Genomic DNA, 23,511 nt, shown 5'->3' with positions numbered 1-23,511 from the left:
CACAGGGAAGCAACAAGCTGTGGCTATTTGACTCCTTTACTAGTCTGCTGCCTTCAGAAAGTGCTCATACTATGGGTGTATGTGCTATCACAATGTTTCTTGAGTTATTTCTCAGAAGATGCCACTGGTTTTATTAGAGACTGGGTAGAGAAAGGGAAGATAGGAGAATGTCTAAGTCAATGTTTTTCTTCTCTTCTTTGGAAAAAAGGAGTAGAGATGAATTATTCATGCTATTCAACATTACACACCTAACCTAGCTAAATGAAGAGGCTAATTTCCCTAGGGCCACTGAGTGATTGATAGAGACAGACTTCTCAAGAAAGGCCTGCAGAGCAAAGCCCAGTTTTTATCCATTTACTTTAGGAGACTAGCCAGATAATCACTTAGGTACCTAAAGCCAGCTGATACCTAAAGAGACAAGTGCTGGGAACAAAGTGTGGAATTCCTCTAAAGCATGCCAAAGAACCTGTAAATGCTTTCAAAATAATGGCACAATGCATAATAGGCATAATATTTGTATTAGAGTGTGTCAGAGAGAGGGTGGGGTGGATATCCACAGGAATTCATATACCTTTTTCTACGTACTCATATATGAAGCAGGATTAAGGTTGTTACAGGATTGCTTTCCTGTATCAGACTAAAATGTAACAGTCCAAAAGTTATTAGTGTGTTTTATGAGACATAGATTACAGTGAGGTTCCATTTTATTTGCCATTTAACTCTTTTCTATGTAATTTATTCAGGAGCAATGGTATTTGAATGGAATCTCATTGCTGAAGATAACGGAAAATTGACACCCTTTCTTTGAATCCAGTTTTACTGAGGTGTTTGAGATGCAAAATACAAGGAGAGTGAAGCTCTCTAATGCATTACAGATGTTGTCTGGGAAAGAAGGCAAAATTCCCTTCCTGCCATCCTGATTACCACGCTTACCCCATGCTGTCCCTTCGGACAGGTTCCACCTGTGCTCAGTTTGCCTCCTCAGAAACAGAAGTTTTGTTGTCTCGTGGGAATTCCTAATACAGGGGAGGGTCCATTGATTGCTGCCTTATTGCAGTGTGGTTTTGGAGCATGGTGCAGCTAGTGCTGTAGTGGCTGGAGAGTTGTGGAATATTTCACCAAGGTTATGTGTATGATTGGTGTTCTCTGTGTCAGAATTACTGTATTTTAGGTCTCAAAATAAAGCTCTTACTCTAGCAATCTTTTTTTCCCTTAAGCAGAAGGTGACTTATAAAAATGGCAGCTGACTCTCTACTTCAGACTTTTCTTTTGTATTGCACTTAAAAACAAAAGCCCGGGACTAAATTACCTTGAAATGAAAATTGTGTTTATTAGTGCTGTATTCATGTTACTCTCTATTCTGCCAGGCCTCCTACTTCCAGTGAGACAGGTCATGTAACATGAAATCCTGCTTCCCAGCACTGAGAGCTAATAAGTCACGTAGACTGCAACAAGCAACCATCACTTGATATCTCATGTTGGGAGATTAACAACAGATTCAAGTGGCATCTGGAGTACTTAAGTGAAAATCAGCCTTAATTAACTAGATTGTCCCTTTCATTAGTAAAACCAACAAGTAGAAGAGGGACTGGTCTTTGCAAACCTGTTTTCTGAAATTAATGTAGATTGGGATTTTTCATTGTAGTCTCAACCTCAAAACATGGGGCATCCTTACCAGGCCTATGAAGGTGTGACAGTGCCCTTTTTTGTCAGTGCTGTCAGTGAAATTTATTTGCCTGTACTGTGGTGAGGTTGCTTGTAATGATTGCCTCTTCTGGTTTTCTAGTTAATTTGTGTCTTTAATCAATGAAGCTTCTGTCTCATGGAAGGGAAGAGGTAATTTAGGACCCTGGCTGTGACTTTCAATGGAAGAACCTGCTTCCTTGATATGTGTGAAGGTCAGGGGGGAGAAGTGGCCATAAGCTAATAACTGCTGGGAGTTGTCCAAAGGGAAGGCCTGTCCCTCTTCAGCAGGAAATCTGTTTTCTGCTCTACTAACAGAGACCGCCATAATTTAGGTAAATTAGGTTGTCTATATAGCTCTGGTACTATAATTCTCTCTCCTGAAAATAAAACTTAATGAGAAGGTACTTCAACTTATTAGGAAGCAGTAGACTTACATTGTTTACACTTTTGACATTGCCTTTATGGCTTTTTATAGCTGTTCTGTAAGTCACTGAGAAAAAGTGAGTCAGAAAAAGGAACAGGGAGATGATGTGCTTTACTTCAGTTTTCTGCTCACTGTTGTTTCTGTAATGATTAATCCATTAATCAGATGTTTACTTTAGCCAGTAGAATCAAACATGCTCCTAAATTGATATCATCTTCTATAGAGTCTCTCCTCACTCTGTATGCATGTACCTATTACCAGTAGAAATATTTGGATTTCCAGTATCTCTTTTGTTCTTTGGTTTTCCTGCTCTTCAGTTATGCATATCATACCTTCTGCTGCTTATGAGATCATTGCAAACTGTGTTCTTCCTGCTTACAGAAAGAGTTGTGTGGCAAAATGCATCATTTAGGCCTATTTAAAGCAAGAAATCACAGGTGTTGATCACATGTTTCATATTCCATCATTTGGCTTCAGAAACTTCTTGTGGCAGTTCATCTTCTGTTTACTTTCAGTGACAGAAAGAGTGACAACATTAGCTGTGACTTTGATTGGATTGACTTTTTGCTCTTCAAAATTCAGGCTATAAAGATGCCTTGCATTGAAAATCTGAATATGAAAGCAGCAGAACCGTTGTTCTTTCACTAAATACTATTAAGTTGTCATAAACAGTGATTTAAAATTTAACTTCAATAAACTTTGTTGAAGTAGGAAGAAAAAAAGAGGAAAATATTTCTAGATTTGTGGGGAAAGGGTAGGTTTAGAAATCAAATTTTCTTGAGCTTTATGGAATCTCCCTCTGCAGCCACTGGAATGATATCCTAGTAGGAATCGGTGATGAAATTGGTGTGAAACAAACTTTTCTTTCCACATACCTCATTATCTTGGACCCTAAACAAGGCGATGTCATCTGTTGTTTGTAGCATGCATTTTGTTGTAAAAATAGAATTCTGAAACTGGGCTTTGAAAACATGATTTGAAAGATCTTGTACAAATAGCAATCCTTTTTTAAACTAATTATAGACACATGAAAGCATTTATCATGAAGTGGCTATAATTTTTTTATGATACTGTAAGACTTGAATTTTGAGAGAGGGATATGTAAATGCAGATACATATAGTTAGATATGTTTATCTGCAGATATGCATCTGTATACATGATGTATATTTATAAGCAAAAATATGTGCACAAACATACCCAAAACCAAATATGTGTTACTGCAAGATGCAGGGAGAAAAAAAATATTGCTAGACTGTAGACATGACCTGGAAGAAGTAATTTACACTGCAATAATGCATTTAATTTGCGTTTGGAGATTTCCTAATCTTCTAGCTCTCTCAAATTTATTTGCTTAATCATAATTGTAGGTGCTAATGTAGGTGGGTTTGGAAAACTAAAAGGAAAATATTATCCTATTTGGAAGGCACAATTCTTTGCATAGGACTTGACTGGCCTTGCTAGATCCAGAGCGTTTGTGACTGGTTGTGCAAGGAAACACGCGGTAGAAAAGGTGCAAGAGGAAAGCACCATGACAGCCTGTCACACAGAGAATAAAATATAGCTAGCCTTTGAATTCTTCATTCTATAAACCCTGTATTCTTCATGTAAATTAGATGAGGAATGTGTATGGTGTATGCTGTATACAGACACTTGTTAAAGTTGGCAGTCTAGATTTAAGAAAAAAGGTGATGAAAGAAGACAGAGGAGGTAAATGCAGCAATATCTGATTTCAGCTTTCTAGTTGTCAAGGGCTCTGAGGGCAGGCAAGCTCGGTGTGACCTTGGAAATCCACCTGGGACTCCAGTACCTCACTATGTCTCTGTTTTACATTTTACTCTCCAGCTTTATGAAATGTCATGTAATTAAACTCTCAAAGAAGTGAAAGGTGACTGTTGAATCTCATGAGTTTAAACGTGTCATTTTTTTTTCCCTTTTCCTTGAATTTCACTTTTTAGTGGTCAGAAGATAGAAAGACGTAGAGGACCTACAACTTTTCCACGTGCATTTATGAATAAGGATTTTTAAGGAGATAGTAAACACACCTCAGGTTGAACAGTTAGCTCTACAGGTGCTGTTTCCGTGAAGCAGCTGCTTTTCATGGAGCATGTGAAGTGCATGGAAAGGTTTTGCTTGTTTTGTTAGTTGGATCATTTCCTTCAAGCATGTTCTTAAAGCCCTTTGACTAATGAGGAAACTATAAAGTGTTTCTTTTGGCAACAGATAAATAAAATATCATGCTGGAAATCATCCCCAAAAAAGAAGACATTCTTGATGTTAAAGAAAATCCCGTCTCTCACCTTCTGAAAATTTCTGTTCAGAGAATGAGTATAAGCTCCTCCTTGTGTTTCCTTCTACAAGGTGGGGGAAGGAAGGGAGGAAAGTAAAGCAAAAGGGCAATACGCATGTGTTTGACCCAAAATTAATTGCTTTGCTAATACTACCATTCCTCTGAGTGACCTTCCCAAGGTGTTACCATGTTTACATTATAAGCTGGACCAGCTGCCTGAAATAGGTTGCATGGTGGTAAATGGTGTTCCCTCCCTCTGACCCCGCTCAGGAATTCAGGATGGGAATAAGGGAATGAATTGGGTCTTTCTCAGAGGCGGCCACAGCAGTGGTGTGGGGTACCTTGTTGCTGTAGGGTTCATTGCAGGTTTGGGGGCTGGTTTCCATTCCCGTTGCGTTTAATAAACACATTGCAAGGAAGGAGATTCATTCTTCCAAGGGAAGATGTGGTAGGAAAAAATTGATTGAAGATTTGGTGGGAAAAGATAGCTCTCTACTAGCCTTTCCTGCTGAAAAGCAGCATTAGGAAGAATTGGAAGGTTTTATGGGGACAGGGCCATATAGTCTGGAGAGTTTGTCTAGAGATTTATGTAGTTTGGATAAGCATTCTGGCTCTGAGCCTTTCTGTATGTTAAACTTGAAGTGAGATTAAGGAAGGCGGGAAAGAATAGACTTTCTTTTTTTTAGTGCTTGTACCAGCAATGTTGATTCTTTCTCTCACCACTTCATCTTTTATTTCTTTTTGTAAGGTCACTTGGATTGGATGCATTATAGGCAACTTATTTATGTAACGAAGTTAGAAGCTCTCTCACAAGTTGATATGCAAAAATGGAGCTCTCGGAGGTTCACACAGCGGTATTTTGGAGTCTCAACACTTTCTCAGGAAGATATAAAACAGTTTAGTAACATTTATTATGCAATGGTTGTAAAATAATTTTTTACGGGTTTAAATCAGCTATAGTACTGCAGTGTTGATTTTGTAAAGCTCTGAGATTTTCTTAGTAGCAAGCAGCTGTCCTTATTTAACTGATAACTACTGTTTACATTTATTTTTTCTGCTGTTTGACCGCAAAACGTGAATTACGGGCTTTCAAGCTTTTCTGTTGCTTTTGCACTTTGTGCTAACATAAATTTCTTTGGATCGAGCAGTGAATCAAAATAAGTATATTTTAGTTCCACTTTATTTTCTTTGCCAATAAAGCAACTCAGGTATTTTATTTAATTTTTAACTTTTGCATTATTTGTACTGTATGAAAAGTGAAAGACTACCCTTCTGCCTTGAGCAATCAGACGGGATGAGATTAGTGAAAACTAATTCCCAGTTACAACTATGAAACAAAATTAACAGCCCTAGAGATAGTAGTGATCATTTTCTGAAGAGCAAGAACTCTTTCAGCTGAAGACAGTATATACCCACTTCATACTTCAGTTTTATGTGGACACAAATAAATAATTTACCCCATTTTGTTTGATAATCTTTCATTTTACAAGCGGAAGTTGTTCTGGATGGCAACGATGATCAAAGTGTTAGCACTAGCTGCTTGCAGCGTTCTCCCAGACATAAGGATACCAGCCTCAAAACAAGGCGAGATGTTTGTTGAATAGATGCTTGGAGCTAAAGATGCTCTTCCAGGACAAGTGGGAGGCTATAGGAGCAGCAGCCTGGAGGAACAGTGGCCTGGAGCAGATCAGAGGTCTGTTGTCTCTCCCCATCTCATAACCTTCACTTGCCAGAGTTTGGTGTGAAGAGCAGCAGGATGCTCATCACTCTCTAAGAGTTCGGTAGGGTGATGAGAAAGTTTTGGAGTTTGGTGATATTTATCAGTGCTGCTATTGAGGAAACAGGGATAAAGAGGGGAGTTGTCCCAAAAATGGAGAATAGATTGGAGGGTGACCAAGCTGTGCATGATGGATGGTGGGTGCTGTTTTGTGGAACATAGGAAGTAGCTCGAAGATATCAAAACTCTTTGATCTGCAAAGTACCTCTAGGTGTATCAACCTGAATTACTGTCCATCTGAAATAACTCTTGCTTCTTCAAACTCGAAGTATTGCTGCAATGACAGCCTGAACTTTTTAAATCATGTCTGGTGAACCAATTTCTGACAATGTGACTTCTATTATAAACCAGAGATGGTTTGTAGATTTGTTTGTTGTTTTGCTTTAGGGTGTGTAAACAGTTAATAGGAGAAGTATTTATTCTGTTAAATTAAATGGCAAAAAACAGAGCGATGAATCTAGCAGTTTCATTCCACTTGGGCGTGATGTGGGATATTTTTACACACACACACACCCCCTTTTTTCTAAAATGAAACAAGGATACCAGCTCAGGAAAAAAAAAAGATAAAGGAACATAATGTTTGTAAACCCAGGTTTTCCAGACACTGGAAATAAGGCTGCTAGTCCTCAAAGTTCAGGGGGAAAAAAGGATGGTGGTGTTACTCATTTTAAGGTTCCTGACATGGGGGGAGAGAGATTTTAACTGAACCTCTGCCATAGTATTAGTATGCAATGTAGTTGCTACACAAGTAGTTTCAATTCAACTTGTAAGAAAGTATCATTATGTTACCTGTTCACGTGTGTTCATTGTTTTCTGGGAGGCCAATCTGAGACCATACTGCACAGAGCTGAACCTAAACTCTGTTGCAGCTCTTCTGCGCATACTTGAAGTACTATTATATCGAAGGGTATTCTCAAAAATCAGATTATCAGGTGTCTCAGATGTGATGTCCAGAGCTAGTGGAAGCTCCAACTTCTCTGCAGAATAGAACAGAATCGTTTCTTTACCTCATGGGTGTGCTATGCAGAAAATGTATTCAGACCTGTGAAGCACTCAGTATATTGATGAACATCATAGAAAACTCTGCAGGAAATGAAATATTCTGTCTTCACAGGAGGTTTGCACTAAAAAATTCCTAGGACCACACACTGAGAAAGTGCTTTTTAGACAGTATTTTCCAGCACTTGCTGTGAATGAGGTAGTACTCCAAAGCTCAGAAAGAATGTTTCTTGAAATTGATTTTGACATAGTTAAGTTTGTGCACAAAGTAGGCTGAATGTTCTACAGGAATCTTAATTCTGTCATTTTTAAAATTTCAAGTGCTTGAATTTTGTACGCCTAATGTTCTTTTAACTTCTAAGTACCCAGAAACTGTTAATTACCCATGGTGGATTTGTCTTGATCGTGGACTGACTATGCCATAGATGCATAGTCTTCTACGCCGGTTATGCACAGATGGTTTGGGTTCAGTCCACATCACTTACTGAAGGAGTGTTGCGCAGAAGTGTCCGTGATACTTACAGCACTGGTTTGGGTCTGGAAGTAATTTAGCTGCTTCCATGCAGAGCCCGAGGTTATTGCTCACAGAACAGACCCCGGCAACCTTGCTCCGAACTGTCTAACACAAGGAGCCATTAAACTTCCCTGTCTCCACATTGCCTCTGCACCATCTTCTTCAGTGTTAGTATTATCCAGGGATCCCGGTCCTATGTAACTCCCGCTAATGGGGTGCTGACCAATAATACAGCCATAGAAACATGCTCACATTCTTACTGAGGGTTACCAATAATGCCATGGTCACTGAATTGTAATAATATCAACAAAATGGAATAAAATCACCCCAAATTGTTTTTGGAAATAAAGTGTGATTGTTCAACAGCGTTTCTCATTTACATAGTTACTGGTAAATAAGAAATGTAGACCGTCAAACTTGAATAAATCCACCGCCGTCATCTTCACATTCAGCCAGTACATAATTGTCTCTCCCTGCCACCACACAGGTGACAACTAGTCACCAATGACAGACCTCACATTTTTAGATCAAATGAAGCTTATGCCCCCAAATATTTTTCTTTTGTTGGAATCTATTTTATTCACTTTTTTATATGGTAAGGAAATAAAGTGAAAAGCAGAGATTCTGTAAACTGCCTTTCTGTTGATCAGAAATTAGGATTTAATAAATGGGGTTGGTGTGTGTTCTGCTTAGCTATTCACCTATCTAAATTCAGTGAGAGAGGAGAAGAGTCTGAGCATGACACTGATGGAGATGATTTCACTATGTTTCTCTTTAAGAATTCCTGTAATAAGATGGGATTCAGTATTCAAAGGAGTTCTCACTGTTACCGTGCTGAAGGGAAAAAAAAAAAAAGAATAGAGGGATTAGAAGAGAATTACAGTTAATTTGGAAGGAATCTTTGCTCATTATCTGCGATGAATGAGCAGAGACACAAACCAGGATTTTCAATCAATATTTTGGAAAAGTGCGAGCTCTGTACTTTAAAGGGATTTGTAATGATGTCTCTTCCCTGCACCTTTTTCTCATGGGAAGCCCACTTCAAATGGGAGATATGAACTTGTGACTTGAGCACATTCTTTACTGTGAGATTTGAAAGGAGACTGTATAACCCTAAATTTCACATAGCAGCAGACATACTTGAAACAAAATGAATAAAAAGCACATTTAATGAAGTGTTGTATCGGTTTGCTTTCTAGTGCTGACTTTGGCTTTGTTTAGCCAGTACTTAAAGAATAGAGTCTTTCCTTAATTTGCCCTAACAAGCATAAATTCAGGAGATGAAAGTGAATTCTTTAATGGCATGCACATTACTGCAGGGTGGAGTCTATCCGAAACATTAGAGACAGGCTCAGCATGCTGAAGAGTAATAAATATCTGAAAAGTATATCAGGAATTCAGTTTCGGCATCTGTCATGGTGTAATTACGATGTAGAAAATTAGAAGGATATACTTACTGTTGTTTTTTAAGACAACTCAGTGAATAAAAAGTGACAGATGCATTTTTTTCATAAAATCATTGGATATTGGGATACATCCCTTAATAGACGACGACACAGAGATCTTGATTCAATCAGTTTTTATTTTCAGGCTGCTTGATTTGAATGTTTTGTAGCCAGCACACTATGGTGAGGAGGCTGGGACACTGTGAGAAAGCCTTACTTCCCATCTTGTCTTTGCTTTAAACAGACGCGCTTCCTTCTCCCATTTTGCTTAAGAACTATTTTAATATAGTTGCTGAATTTAAAGCATAGTGAATTCTTATTTATCCTACTGATTTCTGCTCTTGAGTCAGTCCTTTGTGAGCCAGGGAGGAAGCTTTTAATTTACTATTCATCAACAATTTTGGATGGTTTGGACTATAGTTAGGAAAAATGTGAATTCCTGTGCTCCTCTACAGTGACCTTTAAATCAGTTGGCTTCAAGATGACAGAAGCATCAAAGAAATCTTAAGTTTATATTGAAAAGAATAATTTTAAAAAGTAAAGTTTCTTTATCTTTTTGCCACTAACATTTCAAACACTACTCAGGTGTCCCCAGAATGATCTTAGTATTTCCGTGCTGTCTGTTGACTTGTTGCATTTCTCTCTATTGAGATGAAGAAAGCAGACACATCCCTTCACAGGAACTTTTGGACTTGTCTAAAATCCTGTAGCTCATGTCACTTTAGCAACAAGTACTGAGAAATATCGGAAATGATACCTACTTAAGATGTTTTGTAGTGTTTCTTAAAATAATGTTTCTTCTTCTGTTGTGAAACTTTCACACGCAGTCCCTTATTTTGGGAGAAGAGGGAACACTGTTTGGAATGCATTGCCACATGAAGAAACTATGTGAGAATTAAAAACCAGTGTAATATAGAAAGAATATAGCTGGAGAAATTCACTTGTACTTTTTGTTCTCAGTGTAGCTCTTCCATGGTAGTCCCCAAGCACACCTTACACTACCAGCTAGAATAAACAGTGTTTGAATTGTACTGAAAATTGGATGACTACCTAAGTGTCACTTTTGGCAGCACGCTTTGTTTCCTGCAAAACCCTCCATGTGAAGTGATGTGAAACTCTAGTGGTAGGATTACTGTTTTCAGTGACTGTCATTCATCTTTCTTTTGTTGCTTTTCTGTTCCTCAGGAATATAGTGTGTATCGTTTTTAGAAGTCCATGCTTATTGAGCTTATGCGACAATATATGAATTTTGGAGACTGGCTTTTGGCTTTTGAGTAGCAGAAGTAACTTTACATGCCCCCTGAAATCATTTTTACTCTGTATAAGCCTCCCTGCCAAAGTTCTAGTTTAAGTGTATTTGGCTTCCTTACCAATTGCAATGCTCTTATTTCAGGATGCTAAACTGGGCCCGTGTTTACCTGCCCAGCATAGCACTTTGGAGAATGAAGTTGAGCTTAAAAAACAAGAAGCTGCAATCTTGGGAAATATTAGTGCTTATGATAGCAACATGTTGCTCCATGACAACAGAACATCATGCATCAATGTTTGCGCTTTACAAAGACTGTACAAAGACTGTGCTGAAGTCTGTTGGATAAACCAATGTTTGAAGTTTCAACCAGCACAGGAATTTATCTTTTTTTCTTTTATTCCTCTTATACAATAATGCTGGGCATTCTTGTGTTTCCTCTTTCTGCTTCCTGAGAATCTTCCTTTCTGCTTAGGAAAAATGTAAATATTAGGAAATGTGGCTTTTTTTTTTTTTTTTTTTTTCAAGAAAACTAGGGAAAAAAAAGCAGTCAGTGAGAATCCATCATTTGTTCACTTCAAAACTGACAGGTTTCATCCTGGAAGGTTTACTGTTGTACTAACAAGAAATACTGTTGATGACTAAAAATGCTCAGTATGTGAACACTTTTACCCTACCATATGTCCTTTTTCTGCTCTAGTGTTAGTCCATTTGTTAAACAGCCCGGCTGTGTTACCCCTTGATTCTCTTTACTTTCCACATAAGGCAGGAACCCCAAGACAGTGCGCTTTTTTTCATAATCACTGCAAAAGTGCCTGACTGCAGTCAGCAAAGATCCTATTGGCATATAGTAGAAAAAAAAATTGTTTCAGGTATTCCCTCAGAGTTTTCTCTGCCCCAGGTGCAAAGGCACACAGAGTCTGACAGTCAAAATAAGCTGATTTTGCTAAGACTGAATCTCGATTGCATTTTCTTCCAAACTCATATCTGATTCTATGGTGTTTCCCAGTCCGAATGCTGAGTTCATCCTCAAGGCTTAGCTTTTTGGCATGTAAAGGAGATGCTGGAATTCCAAACTGATGTGCTGTATGTAATTGATAATGATTGATAAAAGACAGCTAGCACCTGCGGGACCTTTCTTTGTGCAGGGTAAATAGGTGTCTGAGGAGTTCAAGAAAGGGAGCTGCAGAGAAATTATCTTCTCCATTCTGCAAAGGTTGGTTTGTTTCCCTCTTTGTATCTTCAAAGTCAGGATTAGTATTGTTTACACAGACAGAAGGCTTATGTTCATGATGATTAATGGAGAGGGAAATGCCTTGAAATCCATCACATCTAGCACATTGCCAGACTAAATTACTCAATTGGCTCCCAAATAGAAGGGCTAAGGTATTGCTTCTTAACTTGGGAGTCTTGCTAAGTTTCCCTAGTTTAATCCTAAATTTAAGGTAAACTTTCTTTTCTGGCTTCTAGCTCAGTGTAGTTATTGTTTCTTGACTATGGATTAATCTTCAATTTAAATTCAGTTTAATTCAATTTAAATATTATGGGAGGGAGTAAAGAAGACAGAGCCAGACTCCAGAGGTGCATAATGAAAGGACAAGAAGCAAGACATGGGCACTAGTTGAAATACAGAAAATTTGATTTAAACTTAAAAACCAAACCAAAAAACCTGTGAGGGTGACTGAGCGCTGGCACAGGTTGCCCAGAGAGGTGGTGCAGTTTCCACCCCTGGAGATATATTCAACACCCAACTGGACAGAGTCCTAAACAACCTGCTCTGGATTTCCCTGGTTTGAGCAGGGGGTTGGACTAGGCAGTCTCCAGAGGTGCCGTCCAACCTCATCCAACCTGTGATCCTCTGATTCAATTTTACTGCTGTTGTAAAGCACTTAGATGCCTAAGCATGATAAATCCATTATGAAAAGTTTAAGATACATTTAAAGATGAGTCTTCTCTGAAATCGATGTGTGAACTATTTTATTGGAGATGAGAAGAGAGACCTAATCCTTAAAAACAGATCTTAATTTCTGCCCTAAAATCAAACTGCTTCTCTTTTGCTGCAGGATCAGTACTCAGTGCAAGGAGTCATAGCTGGGAGTTGGGTGTAAGCCCACCGGAGTTAATTCTTTAGTATTTCCATGGGTAGTGTTCTGCACTGGTATGATGCTTTTGCAGAATACCTTACCTCACAAGAAAATCTCTCTGGCAATCTCACCATCGCGTCCAGCTCCTTGAGAAATGAAGTTCTGTGGGCCAATGTGGAACTCTCCTCAGAAAATCCTTTAAAACTCTAGAAATCTAAATTCTTCAGAAAAATGTGTAACTTCATACACATGTTCGAAGAACATTATTCAGTGTTACAGCCTATATTGATTCAGTTAAGAAGCAGCTGCCTTAATTCAGCTTTATATATACATACATTGTAACGTGTCATCTTAATTCAGGGCTACCACACATTCTCTTTTTCCACAGGAGTTTTGCTTCATGAAGCACCAAGGATGAATGGTCATCTTTTAAAATCATCTTGTTAACTTTCTATTTTCTTTTTCTTTTGTCTTTTGTCTTTTTCCCTTCTCCTGTCTTCCTTTCTTCCTTAATTCTTTCTTTCCTTTTTTTCTTTTCATACTTTCATGCTTTTAGTCAGCTTGCAAAATAGTGGTCTAATGCTGGAGTAGACTTGCTCATTTATGAATAAGGTATTTTAATTACATATTTCTTTTTAATGAGGAAATGTTTTTACCTTTTGCTATTAAGCTTTACTCAGCTTATTGTACATTGGTAAGTGTCATTAATCTTGTAAATCATGCTGGAATATAGTGCATTGAAAATGTGAGGGCTGCAACATAAAATAATGATTAAAACAATTATGACTAATCATGCAAAGCTTTTATAATGCATATACGTAAGCCAGATTTCAGTTCATATAAAAAAGCATTCAGCAGGTTAACTGCTGACAGAATTAAGTGAGACTTTATTCTTTCTTTGCACTCAAGTAAATTGTAAGAAATATCACAAAAAAAACATTGGAAGAGGAGCAATTCTCATATGCTCCTTTGGCTTTGGTGGGGCTTCTGCACTGCCACAGGCGTTGCGTGGTATGTATAAAGGACAAGCTTTTGCTGAAACGCTTGAGCTGATTAAAGCTGCCTTATGCCCTTTGACCTTGCTGCGTGCTGTTTTTTAAAGGGAGAAACACCAGAGGAAAAGGGTGGCAGAGGAAACATGAAGGGGAGAAAATTCCTCTGAAAGAGGTTTCTGCGGTCCTGGACTTGCCATGTGTTGGCTGGCCATCCCTTGGGGAAGGGCTGCGTTTCTCTTCACTTGAAGCTTGGGGACACTGAGAACCATTGGGAAGTAGGCTTTAGGGAGAGGAGATGTGTGTGTGAGGTTGAAATGGTAACTAGAGCCCTTTTAGTCAAGGAGCCTCAGAATAGGGAGATATGGAGGCACTGACCATGCAGGTACCTCTCCCTGAAAAAGAGAAGGGGAGGGGACCCACTACTCCCCCCTCCGCCCCCAAACCACAGTCACAACCTGCTTTCAAAGTGAATAATGAGGCTTGTAAATGCTCTGTGGTCCCTACGCCTGCTTTATTGCCGAGGTGTTATCAACAATCAGTTTCTGAGGACCAAAAATGTTTGTCTGTGTTCTTTGTGGATGAATTCTGAGTACCTGCAGCACAAATGACTGTAAATGTCGTTGAGGCTTCAAAACTTTGACACGTTTTGCCAGACTCTTGGTCAATTGAAGCTCTGTTCCGAGTCCAGAGCTGGCAGCCTGTTCCCCTTTGTTTTCATGTAGTAATCAGCAAGGAAAGAGCGTTTCTTTGCTAGTGGCCCCTGGGGTTCACCAGAACTAAGGTTATTGTTAAAGACGGACAATTAGGTAGAACGGAATAGTAATAATAACACAGATCTAAAGGTCTCTCCATTGTGCCAGGAATGTTAGAGTTATAAATCTCCTCCAATATTTCCTGTGGGCTTTTGTGGACAGTGGAAACTATTGCTAGGCTGTGCCATTTAAGAACCCAGTATTAAGCATGGAGTTTTAACGGACTGATTAAAATAGTGTCAAAATACACATGCTGTCTCTTTAGAATGAAAATAATGGCAAAGGCACGTTTTTAGCTGCCAAGTAAAGAAAGGATTTTTGTTTCTTGGTGAGCTTGACCTTGATTTTTAAATAAGATGTGCTTTTAAGGGCAAGTTACAGCACGCTGCTGTTGTACCCGCTTGGTTATAACCACAGGCAGCAATGTGCATTGCAGGGCCCGAGCGTGCTGCAGAAAGCTGTATTGATTGCACAGGAGAGTGGCGTGTCCAGCCTTCCTGGTTTGTTTGGCTTTGCCCAGGGGAAACCGCTGGACGGCAGCTTCCCCTGAGCCTGTAATCCAGGGGAAAATTCTGGTTGTCCTTTTTGTCACTCATTTTCAGCATTAGAAAACAGATGAGTTTTATTGTATCTTTGTATATTTTGCCACTAAAGTAGATGGAAAAAAACAAAGATGAAGTTTGATCTAGAAACCCTTTGTCTCTGCAAAAGATCTGAACTTTGAATAATACTTTAGGTCTGAAACTAGCATGCAGAAGTTTCCAAATACTTATGAGCTATTAAAGTATTGCATAAGACTAAAAGCTAGACTTTAAATAGTGTCAGCTAGCATAAGAACTTCTGATTTACACTGGCAACGTGATACATTTACATCTGTACAGAATTGTCTTTGCAGTTTTAGTTTATAATATTAGTTCTGTGATGTGATTTTTTTGTGAGAAAGTTCAGTTCTTGGTTAATACAGTTAATACAAGTTCTGTACATGGTTAATATGGGAGTTCTGAAAATTAATTTCTTAGCATGTTTCAACCATGATGCATGTGATAAAGGAAAGAACAAATGAACAGAGGGTAAAAAGACAAGATTAAGCAAAGAGTGGCGATTTAAAGAAACTTTGAAAAGAAACAAAATATTCATGCATTTGTGGCCAGGAATAAGATTGTTTTTATCTTCCTAGATGACATTACAGATATCTTCAACAGGAGTGAAGAAATGGGAATAGGTATATAAACAGCAGATTTTGCACTGAAGCTAAAACCAACCTATATGAATAGTAACAGAGGAAAAAACAAAACAAACAAAACCCCAAACCTAAAAATTTTAGCTGGTTCTAGCCCTGTGGAATGAGTGTGAGTCATAAGGTTTGGCACAGTGCTGCTCTGTAAGATCATTTTCAGAAGCAGTGGAGAGGCCAGGTCATCTGTTTTATCTGATGTCACCTCTTAGAAGCAAGGAGCTCTGCTGCGATTTTGTTGATTTTCAAGTAGTTGGATGGTACAAAAGTTGTATTTAATAATGATTTCTCATCAGGGAAAACACTATCCAATGTCCCTGGATGTAGTGAAGATGATAAGCTCTTCCCTGAGGGTGCGTGTGCAAGCAGTGTTGGTGGGAATGTGCTACAAGCAAAAGTAGAAGCTCCCGACATCCAGCGTGTCGGAGGTGAGCTGAGCTGGAGGTTTTGTGTTCAGAGCAGTCCCACTTGGTAGCTGAGCTCTTGCCTCTCTCTAGTGAGGAAACACGGAGGAAGAAGTTTGAGGTAGTTTTGTTTTCTTCAGAATTATCACCTAGTGCTTTGTAATAGAATACTAGATGACAGTATTATCTCCCTCCTGGGATCCCTCACTAGACAGATGCTGAAATTTTGTTCTTGATCAGGACATTTACTTTGATGGAGTATGCCTTTTCGGTGCCCAGGATAGCGTACATAAGCTAGTAATGTGTTTTCAAATAGAATTAAGGCAATCACACAGATCCTTAATTTCTCATTAACGATGATAAGATTTTAACTAGCAATGAGAAAGATGACTTTTAGCAGCTGGTTCTTCCCCATTAGTTTCATCACAGTTCTGTCATTCACGCTTGCCCATTGTTGTATACAGCGTGTCGCATGCACCACGGCTGCTGGTTATGAAGTGCCTGATGAACTTGGGCCAGAAGCTTCCTTGGGAGCTGAAACCTGTGGCGACAGGGTCTGGCTTTGGCCTGCTTCACCCTGTACATTTGCTTATTCTGATGGAAACAAATGCAATCACAAGGTGCATCCCTGCCATAATTCTTGATGTGATGAATGGGGGTTTGACTCGCAGGGAACTGTAAGAAAATAGGGTTTCTGCTCATTCAGTGCTGTTGTTTTCTCTAGGTTAGTCTTGTGGTAAAATATGAAGCAGATAGAGCAGATTAGAGAAGCAGGTGTGTGGGCAAGAAACAGCTTTGAAAGTTTTGACACTCTGGGTGGGAAAAATAGACTTTTACTTAAAGTAATGTTCATCGTAATGATGTTTTGTGCTAGAGTTTTTCCCCTTTGGTCCTGTTAACTTTGTATAGGAGAGATCCCAGGAGAGTATCAGTGCCAATATTGGCAAGTTTTTAGAGGCTTTCTTAAACCTCTTATTTAACAGAAATCTATGAAGTTTCTGGCTGGTCTGTCCTTTTCTAGCCTAAGCCTTTCCTAAGAAATCCAGCAATTTTCCACTTGAAAATAGCTATGGGTAAAGTCACACACTACTTTCACATAAGATTAAGGGTTTCACAAGGGTAGTGGGAACAAAGAAATTCCAGATTAAGTCTGCTCCGTATTTAAACCCCCCTCTCCCAGCCCCCTGTTGCACAATAGCAAGCCTTCCTAATGCAAGTAGGTTGTTGATATACTTCCAAAAAGAATTCCAGTTAGCTGAGAGATGGGATTAAATGGATTAAATAGCCTCCTTGTTTTTCAGTGAAAAAAAAGAAGTTCGGTTGAAGGCACGTACAAATGTGAACTTAAATGATTTTGGACTAGATTGGCCTTCCGAACAACCTCAGATTGCCTTGCAAATTAGCGTGCCCTTTCTTGGCGAGGCCCTGCGTGTTGGTGGTGGGTGTGCGTGCATGCCGACACACACATGCGGGGTGGTAGGCGCATGGAGTTTGCACTGTAGCTGCAGCCATTTCAGCAGACTACGATCGTGGGCCGGGAGGTAGGCTATCAGTTGGGTAGAAAAGCTGCAAAGAATATAGAACAGTGCAGAGTGCTCTGCGGCCAGTCTGTCTTCATTTAGTGCAAAACTGGTGTGCCCTACTCAGCCAGACCTGAGCCCTGGGAGAGCCTGAGAACCTCCAGTCCACCAGCCTGCTCCTATACTAGCGTTTTTGGTGGCCTCTTCCATTTTGCCGCTGTGTTGTGTGGTTACTAGGTGTTACTTTTTCTTCCTCAGCACGGACACTTGAAAACCAACGTTCTCCTTCTTTTTGGTCTTCTCGTGGACTTCTTTTCCTAAGAAAAGCATCAGCTTTGTACAAAGTACATAGAGATACTTCCTAACTTACTCTTCCTCATATGAAAGCTGATTTCTCCTCAACCCTGCCTATCATGTCTTGCTTTCATTTTTCTGACCCCTGAAGACAGGAAATAGCAATATGAAGCTCCACAGCAAGGTCTGTCAGCAGCTGATAACTTGGTGTGTGGCAGATAATTACTGGAGTCATGACTTGTATGTGGACAGCATGACTCTATAGCAAACCTATCTTCATCTTGGTCGTTTCATGGTGTCCTTTGTAATTTGTTCTGTGAAACTTATTGGCCACTTGTTCAAGTGGTGGCAGTAGTGTTTTTTTCATGTGTTAGTAATTTCTCACCTATATCCAAAAGACCCATTCTGTTGCTGAAAAGATATAGATACTACCATATACTTAGGATAGCTGATAATGAAAAAAAAGAAAAAAAGGTGGTGGAAGGGGTTGGGGAGGGGCAAGATTAGTGGTCGCAGATGAAAATTGTCAGGAATCCCTAAAACTTTTTCTTGGCTTCTTTCTAAGGTCTACTAATTTGCCTTAACCTATTGCTGTTATGAAGAGTCACATCTAAGAGGCTAAAGACTAATGCATCCCAGATCTCACTTACGCATCCAGTCTAACTGGTCTTAAGTATAAGCAGTGGAGTAATTTTGTATTGTGTGCATGTTTTCCCTTTAAAAGCAGACTTCTTGCTGTCTTTGATTTCTATATTAATTTGGAAAGCATGCGCCAAGAGTAAAATTTGTTTCACATTTGTTTCAAATTCAAATTAAATCCCTTCACCCCCCAACCAAAGAATTTGCAAAAAAAAAAAAAAAAAAAAAAAAGGAGGTTGGTGACCTTATCATGACTGGATCTCATCCTGATCAAGGGCCAAATCTTTTTAGCATTGAAAGGAAGTAAAAACAAGAATTAAGAACTTTCTCTGATTACCACTGGGATAGGAGTGTTCTCCTCTTTCCTCTACCTGCAAGGAAATGCTTCAAAGCAGCCATTTATTCAGGCAGTGTAATTCTTACCTCTTTTTACTGACTGGCTTACATCTTTTATTTTACCTTAACACTTGAGCCTGTGTCCCTCCCACCTGATTTTATTCACCTGAGACACACGTCTTTGGAGGGTGCTGAATGATTGCTTCCTGGAGAGGAGGAGCGGAGAGAGATGGGCATACCCCAGCGGCAACGCAGCCTGCCTAAGATACGAGTTATCTCCTTGCCATAGCCCTCTTGCTCGCTTTTTCTCCGTCTTCATTGACCGTGTAGGGTGACTTTGCTTCTAGCTTGGTGTAACAGATTAGATAAGGAACATAAGGACCTAAAATTAGTACCTCGGGGTTTTTTAACTGTAAGTTGACCAACTAGAGCAAAGGAAAAAGGAGGAGACAATGTAAAAATGAGAGTTAGCAGCTTAGCTATAGGGGTACTTAAGTGCTTGCCTAACATTCATGTCTTCAAAAACCTGCCCTCAAGGAAAACGATGCTGCACTGTGCACAACCTGTGCAAAAGTTAGCAAACATTCGGAATGTGTTTGGAAGATTAATAACGTTGTGTTTTTCCTCACCTTGTGGATTTTTTCCTTTTTTTCCCCCATAAAGCGGTGTACTAGGGGCCCATCAGGTTGTGCGTTAGATAATTGAGTTGTTATGCCAACAGGCTGTGCTGAAAGGTGTTACATCAGTGATTTCTTTTTCATCCCACTGTGCTTTGATCTCCTGCTATAAAGCAGAAGATCTAACAGTGGAAACTTTTGAAGATGATAGATGAATTTTGCTAATCCACTTTTCATAATCCTTACGAAAAATGTCTGTCCTTATCAGTCAGAAAAGATTTAATAGCTGTTGTCTCTAGAAAATCTCATATTATCAGGATTGCAAACTATGGAATTACTGTTACAAAATATTTTACTAGTGCATTTTCAAATGTCATTGTAAATGTTTTAGAATAAATGAATAAAGATGCTTCTTTGTTAACCATGCTTTGTATGTTGTATTTGCTCACTAAAATGCAAAACTCATTTGCAAGAGAGCACTGTGCAATGGTGAATATTTGCTGTCCTTATTGGTGTTAATTGCCCTGCTTTAATTTCATATTATTGGAATTCACTGAAACAGTCAACTTAATCCAAATATACTAATTCCAAACATTATATGGTGCTGAAACAAATGGTAAAAGTCTTGACTCACAAGATGTAAAGCATTGTAGCTGATGGAAGCGTTGTGACAGTAAGCAGCATGTAGAACACTGTTTGCAGATTTTGGGGCAATAAAATGTGGCATCTTCTAGGAAGGAACAAGTGCCTGTGCTTGTCCCTGGAGGAAATTCACACTTATATCATCCAGATGAAGTCAGTAAAGTTACTGCAGTTGCCCAGGATTTCATCCAGCACAATCTTGCCCAATATGTCTTTTGTTAGTTGAGCTCCCCACGTCTCTGGAAAACCCTGCTTATAGAAAATTGCCAGCAATGCTTAGGATTATAAAAAGTAGTCACCAGGTCTGATTATATTTTATCTCTTTTCTTCACAATAGCTTTGGGCCAGATAATGCTCTATGTCGATGGCATGAATGGAGTAATAAATCATAATGAAACCATCCAATGGCTGTACACACTTATTGGGTCAAAGGTAAGACACTCCAAAATTCTCATTTTATATGTTTTTGGTGTTCTTTAAATGCATTTTATTTGTATTACGTATGCATTTAGGGTATAAACAGACTGCATGTTAGGTTCTAAATGAGTACATAACACTCTGCATGGAAACTAGGGCACACCGAGCTGTTATTTGTTTTCTACTGTTTTTATACTCTTTTGTGTTGTTGGCACATACTCTACTCTTAAAAGCAAAAATACCAAAGATGCCCTCGTTACTGTCGGTGCTGCCATTGCAGTTGACCATGGAGAAGATCTTTTAGTCTTGCAGTTGCAGTTCCCAAGACATTCTTTGGAACCACTTTTTGGGGTGTTTTTTTTCTCCTTTCCATTCTGTGAATGCAAATCCTTTTCTGCAGTTTCAACATTCTACACTGCTCAACTTTGCTGAGCACTGGGGGAGGACAATTCAGAGTGACTTCCTTCTTAGAACAGAATAGACTGTTTCAGTTGGAAGGGACCTACAACAATCATCTAGTCCAACTGCCTGACCACTTCAGGGCTGACTAGAAGTTAAAGCATGTTATTAAGGGCATTGTCCAAATGCCTCTTAAACACTGACAGGCATGGGGCATCGACCACCTCTCTAGGAAGCCTGTTCCAGTGTTTGACCACCCTCTCTGTAAAGAAATGCTTCCTAATGTCAAGTCTTCTTGTGCCTGAAGAGCCCTAGAAGACGAAGTCTGGTACCTGCCTACAGGGAATTCTTTGTTGGTCCCTACATACAAGGAGGCAAAAGCTGAAGGCCAGAATATATGCCGCTTGGGTTGGTCTTCTCCAGTGGAATAGTGATTTATGTAGTGCACAACCTACTTTTAAGGCCATCTTTGCTGGAAGTTGAGAAGGAAGCAGAACACAGATTCTGCTGGCGCGCCATCCTGAAGGGCCGTAGGGTAGGTAAAACCACAAATACACCATTCTCCAGTCTGTTGGCTCTCCAACTTTAGGAAGTTTATTAAGGCCTGCAGGGACTGCTACTGCTTTTGCCTTGTAGACCTACTTGGGAGAGATCTGTATGACGCAATAGCCGGAACAGGGTACGTTAGCTATTGTTAACAACTCAAAAGTTGCTGTAGTTGGTGGAGTTGAATCCATAGTTAGAACTACTAAGAAATTTCCAGGAACTTTTCCTCAAGTGGCTGAGTCACAGAAAGTTGCTGTTGGATACTGTAGTGACATAGAGATGCAGCTGCTCTGCCCCTTTCCCCAATAGCTTTCATAACACAAGGAGAAAAAGAGCTCAGTGTCCCAGGGGCCTTTTTTAACCACTACAGAATTTTTTTTACAATGTGCAAACTTCACCGCTGCAGCAGATTATCAAGTCAAAGAACAGATGCTGCAGTATTGAAAGAACTGATTTATCTTGGGTTGACGTACCTATATTGGTAGATACGCAAAAGTAAGATAATTATGGTTATCAAATCTCAGGCTTGCAGGGCATTACGCTGGACAGTTTACCCTCTTGAAACAGGGAATGTTAGCCACAGTGGAAAAGCAGTGCAAGACGAGAGAGAAATGGTTTGCTTGGTATAGATCCTCATTTTCTATGGAACAGATAAAAGAGACAAGCAAAAAAGGGAAAAAAATATTGCCATGTCCATGATTATTTTAATTCTATAATGCACCTAATGGGAGTGGGATGTCGGAGAAACACGACTGTATTGCTACCTTGCAGATTAAATTCTGTGTAGATTTTCTTGACCAGAGCTCTCAGCTCTCGGGTCCTTAAGCTCCTTTCTCCCTCCCCCATCGCCAGCCTGAATGATTATCTCCATGTCCTGGCTCGGTGCCTGCAGCTGAGGAATGCAGGCAATGTGCTTTGAATAGTTTGGTTTCAGGTAGCATCAAAGTTGCTTTTTCATTATTCTTTGACTGTCTTGGAAGAGATCTAAGTCCCTGTCTGTGTGCCAGAAGTTAACCGAAGGTATGGCAGGCTTACTGTCAGAGTGTGGTGGGAGAGCTGCTTTATGCACTTAAAGGTGGTTTTGACTTTCTGTGCAAAATGAACCCCTGGAATTTGCAATGCAGCTACGGTCTAATTTGCAGCCCTGCTATGCTGGTGCCTTCTCCACAGCAAAGGTGGCGAAAAATATGTTAACACCGCCAAACAAAAAAGGAATAGTGAAATTGTCAATTAAGTCTTGGGACAAATCCCTCTAATAGGATGCAGGAGGAATACAGTCATTCAGCTGCCACAGCTGTGACACATGCTTTCTTGCCTTCTCAAAAGCTCTGACCAGGTTTAATATACTCAGCAGTGGAGGTTGTTGAATCTTTTCCACTGATTTTTTTTTTTTTGTCAAATTCTATAATGGTTTTGACCCTTCACTGTTACTTGCTCTGCTCTATTTGTGTAGGGCTGCAGGCTCTGTCACCCTTGCTCACTTGGAGTAGTGTATTATTGCATGTGCTTGTCCTGCAGCACACACATTCAGCAGAGGACCTTAGGGTCTGGCAGACTCAGCAGTGCAACAGCTGTAATTTTGGTACCCAGCTCCAAGATCACTTTATGCACCTAGCAATACTTCTGTACAGGGACAGGGGAATGGAGTGGGAAATAAAATTTGAAATTAGTGAGAAAGAAGGACTACAAGCAGTTTACTGAAAGCCTGTCTAGATTTTTGCCATTATATTCCTTACTATTGCTAGTTCTGCTGCAGTTTTACCCCTCTGAACATCAATGGATGCTTATATAGATGGATTATCAGAAGTTGCTGATACTTTTAGCTCTGTTGTCTAAAATTGCTCTGGATAAAGTTACTAGGGAGGTGGTTAAAATTCCAACAGTGTGACTGCACTGGTGCTGCTGCCCTTATGCTGGATGAGAGGCACCAGTGGTGTCAGGGTGAGGATCTGAAAAGCGGGAAGAAAGTTAATCATAGATGGCTTGTTTGTTAGTGGACAGAAAGAGCCTTCTCTTTCAAATTGGTATTATATAGGTGCTAGATTGGAAATTTGAAGTTAGCAGTACCCTTCTTCTGCCATGTTATTTAAAGAGAAGAGCATTATCAGCACATCCCAGACTCTTAGAGCCACTGCTGGTCCTTTGCAAGGCACATCCAACCATGTGTGACCACACCAATGTGTGCCACTGGCCTTTCACAGGCTGGCTATAGACTGCTTTCCAATCATCAATGGCTAATACATCCCTAGCATA

General features: G+C 39.7%; 1 protein-coding gene across 3 annotated transcripts in view; it reads left to right on the top strand.

The window, feature by feature from the left end:
* The window catches only part of FHOD3 (formin homology 2 domain containing 3), a 413,671-nt gene that overhangs the window by 233,145 nt on the left and 157,015 nt on the right, over window positions 1-23,511 (top strand). For all 3 annotated transcript variants that reach the window (XM_050891468.1, XM_050891470.1, XM_050891469.1), the window contains exon 6: window positions 20,234-20,328. In XM_050891468.1, the coding sequence (XP_050747425.1) occupies window positions 20,234-20,328 (95 nt within the window). The remainder of the gene's footprint in view (window positions 1-20,233; window positions 20,329-23,511) is intronic.

Source organism: Gymnogyps californianus, chromosome 2 (assembly GCF_018139145.2).
Source record: "Gymnogyps californianus isolate 813 chromosome 2, ASM1813914v2, whole genome shotgun sequence".
NCBI classification, from domain to species: domain Eukaryota; kingdom Metazoa; phylum Chordata; class Aves; order Accipitriformes; family Cathartidae; genus Gymnogyps; species Gymnogyps californianus.
The sequence above is the reverse complement of the archived record's forward strand: the minus strand, read 5'-3'. Positions and strand labels throughout refer to the sequence as shown.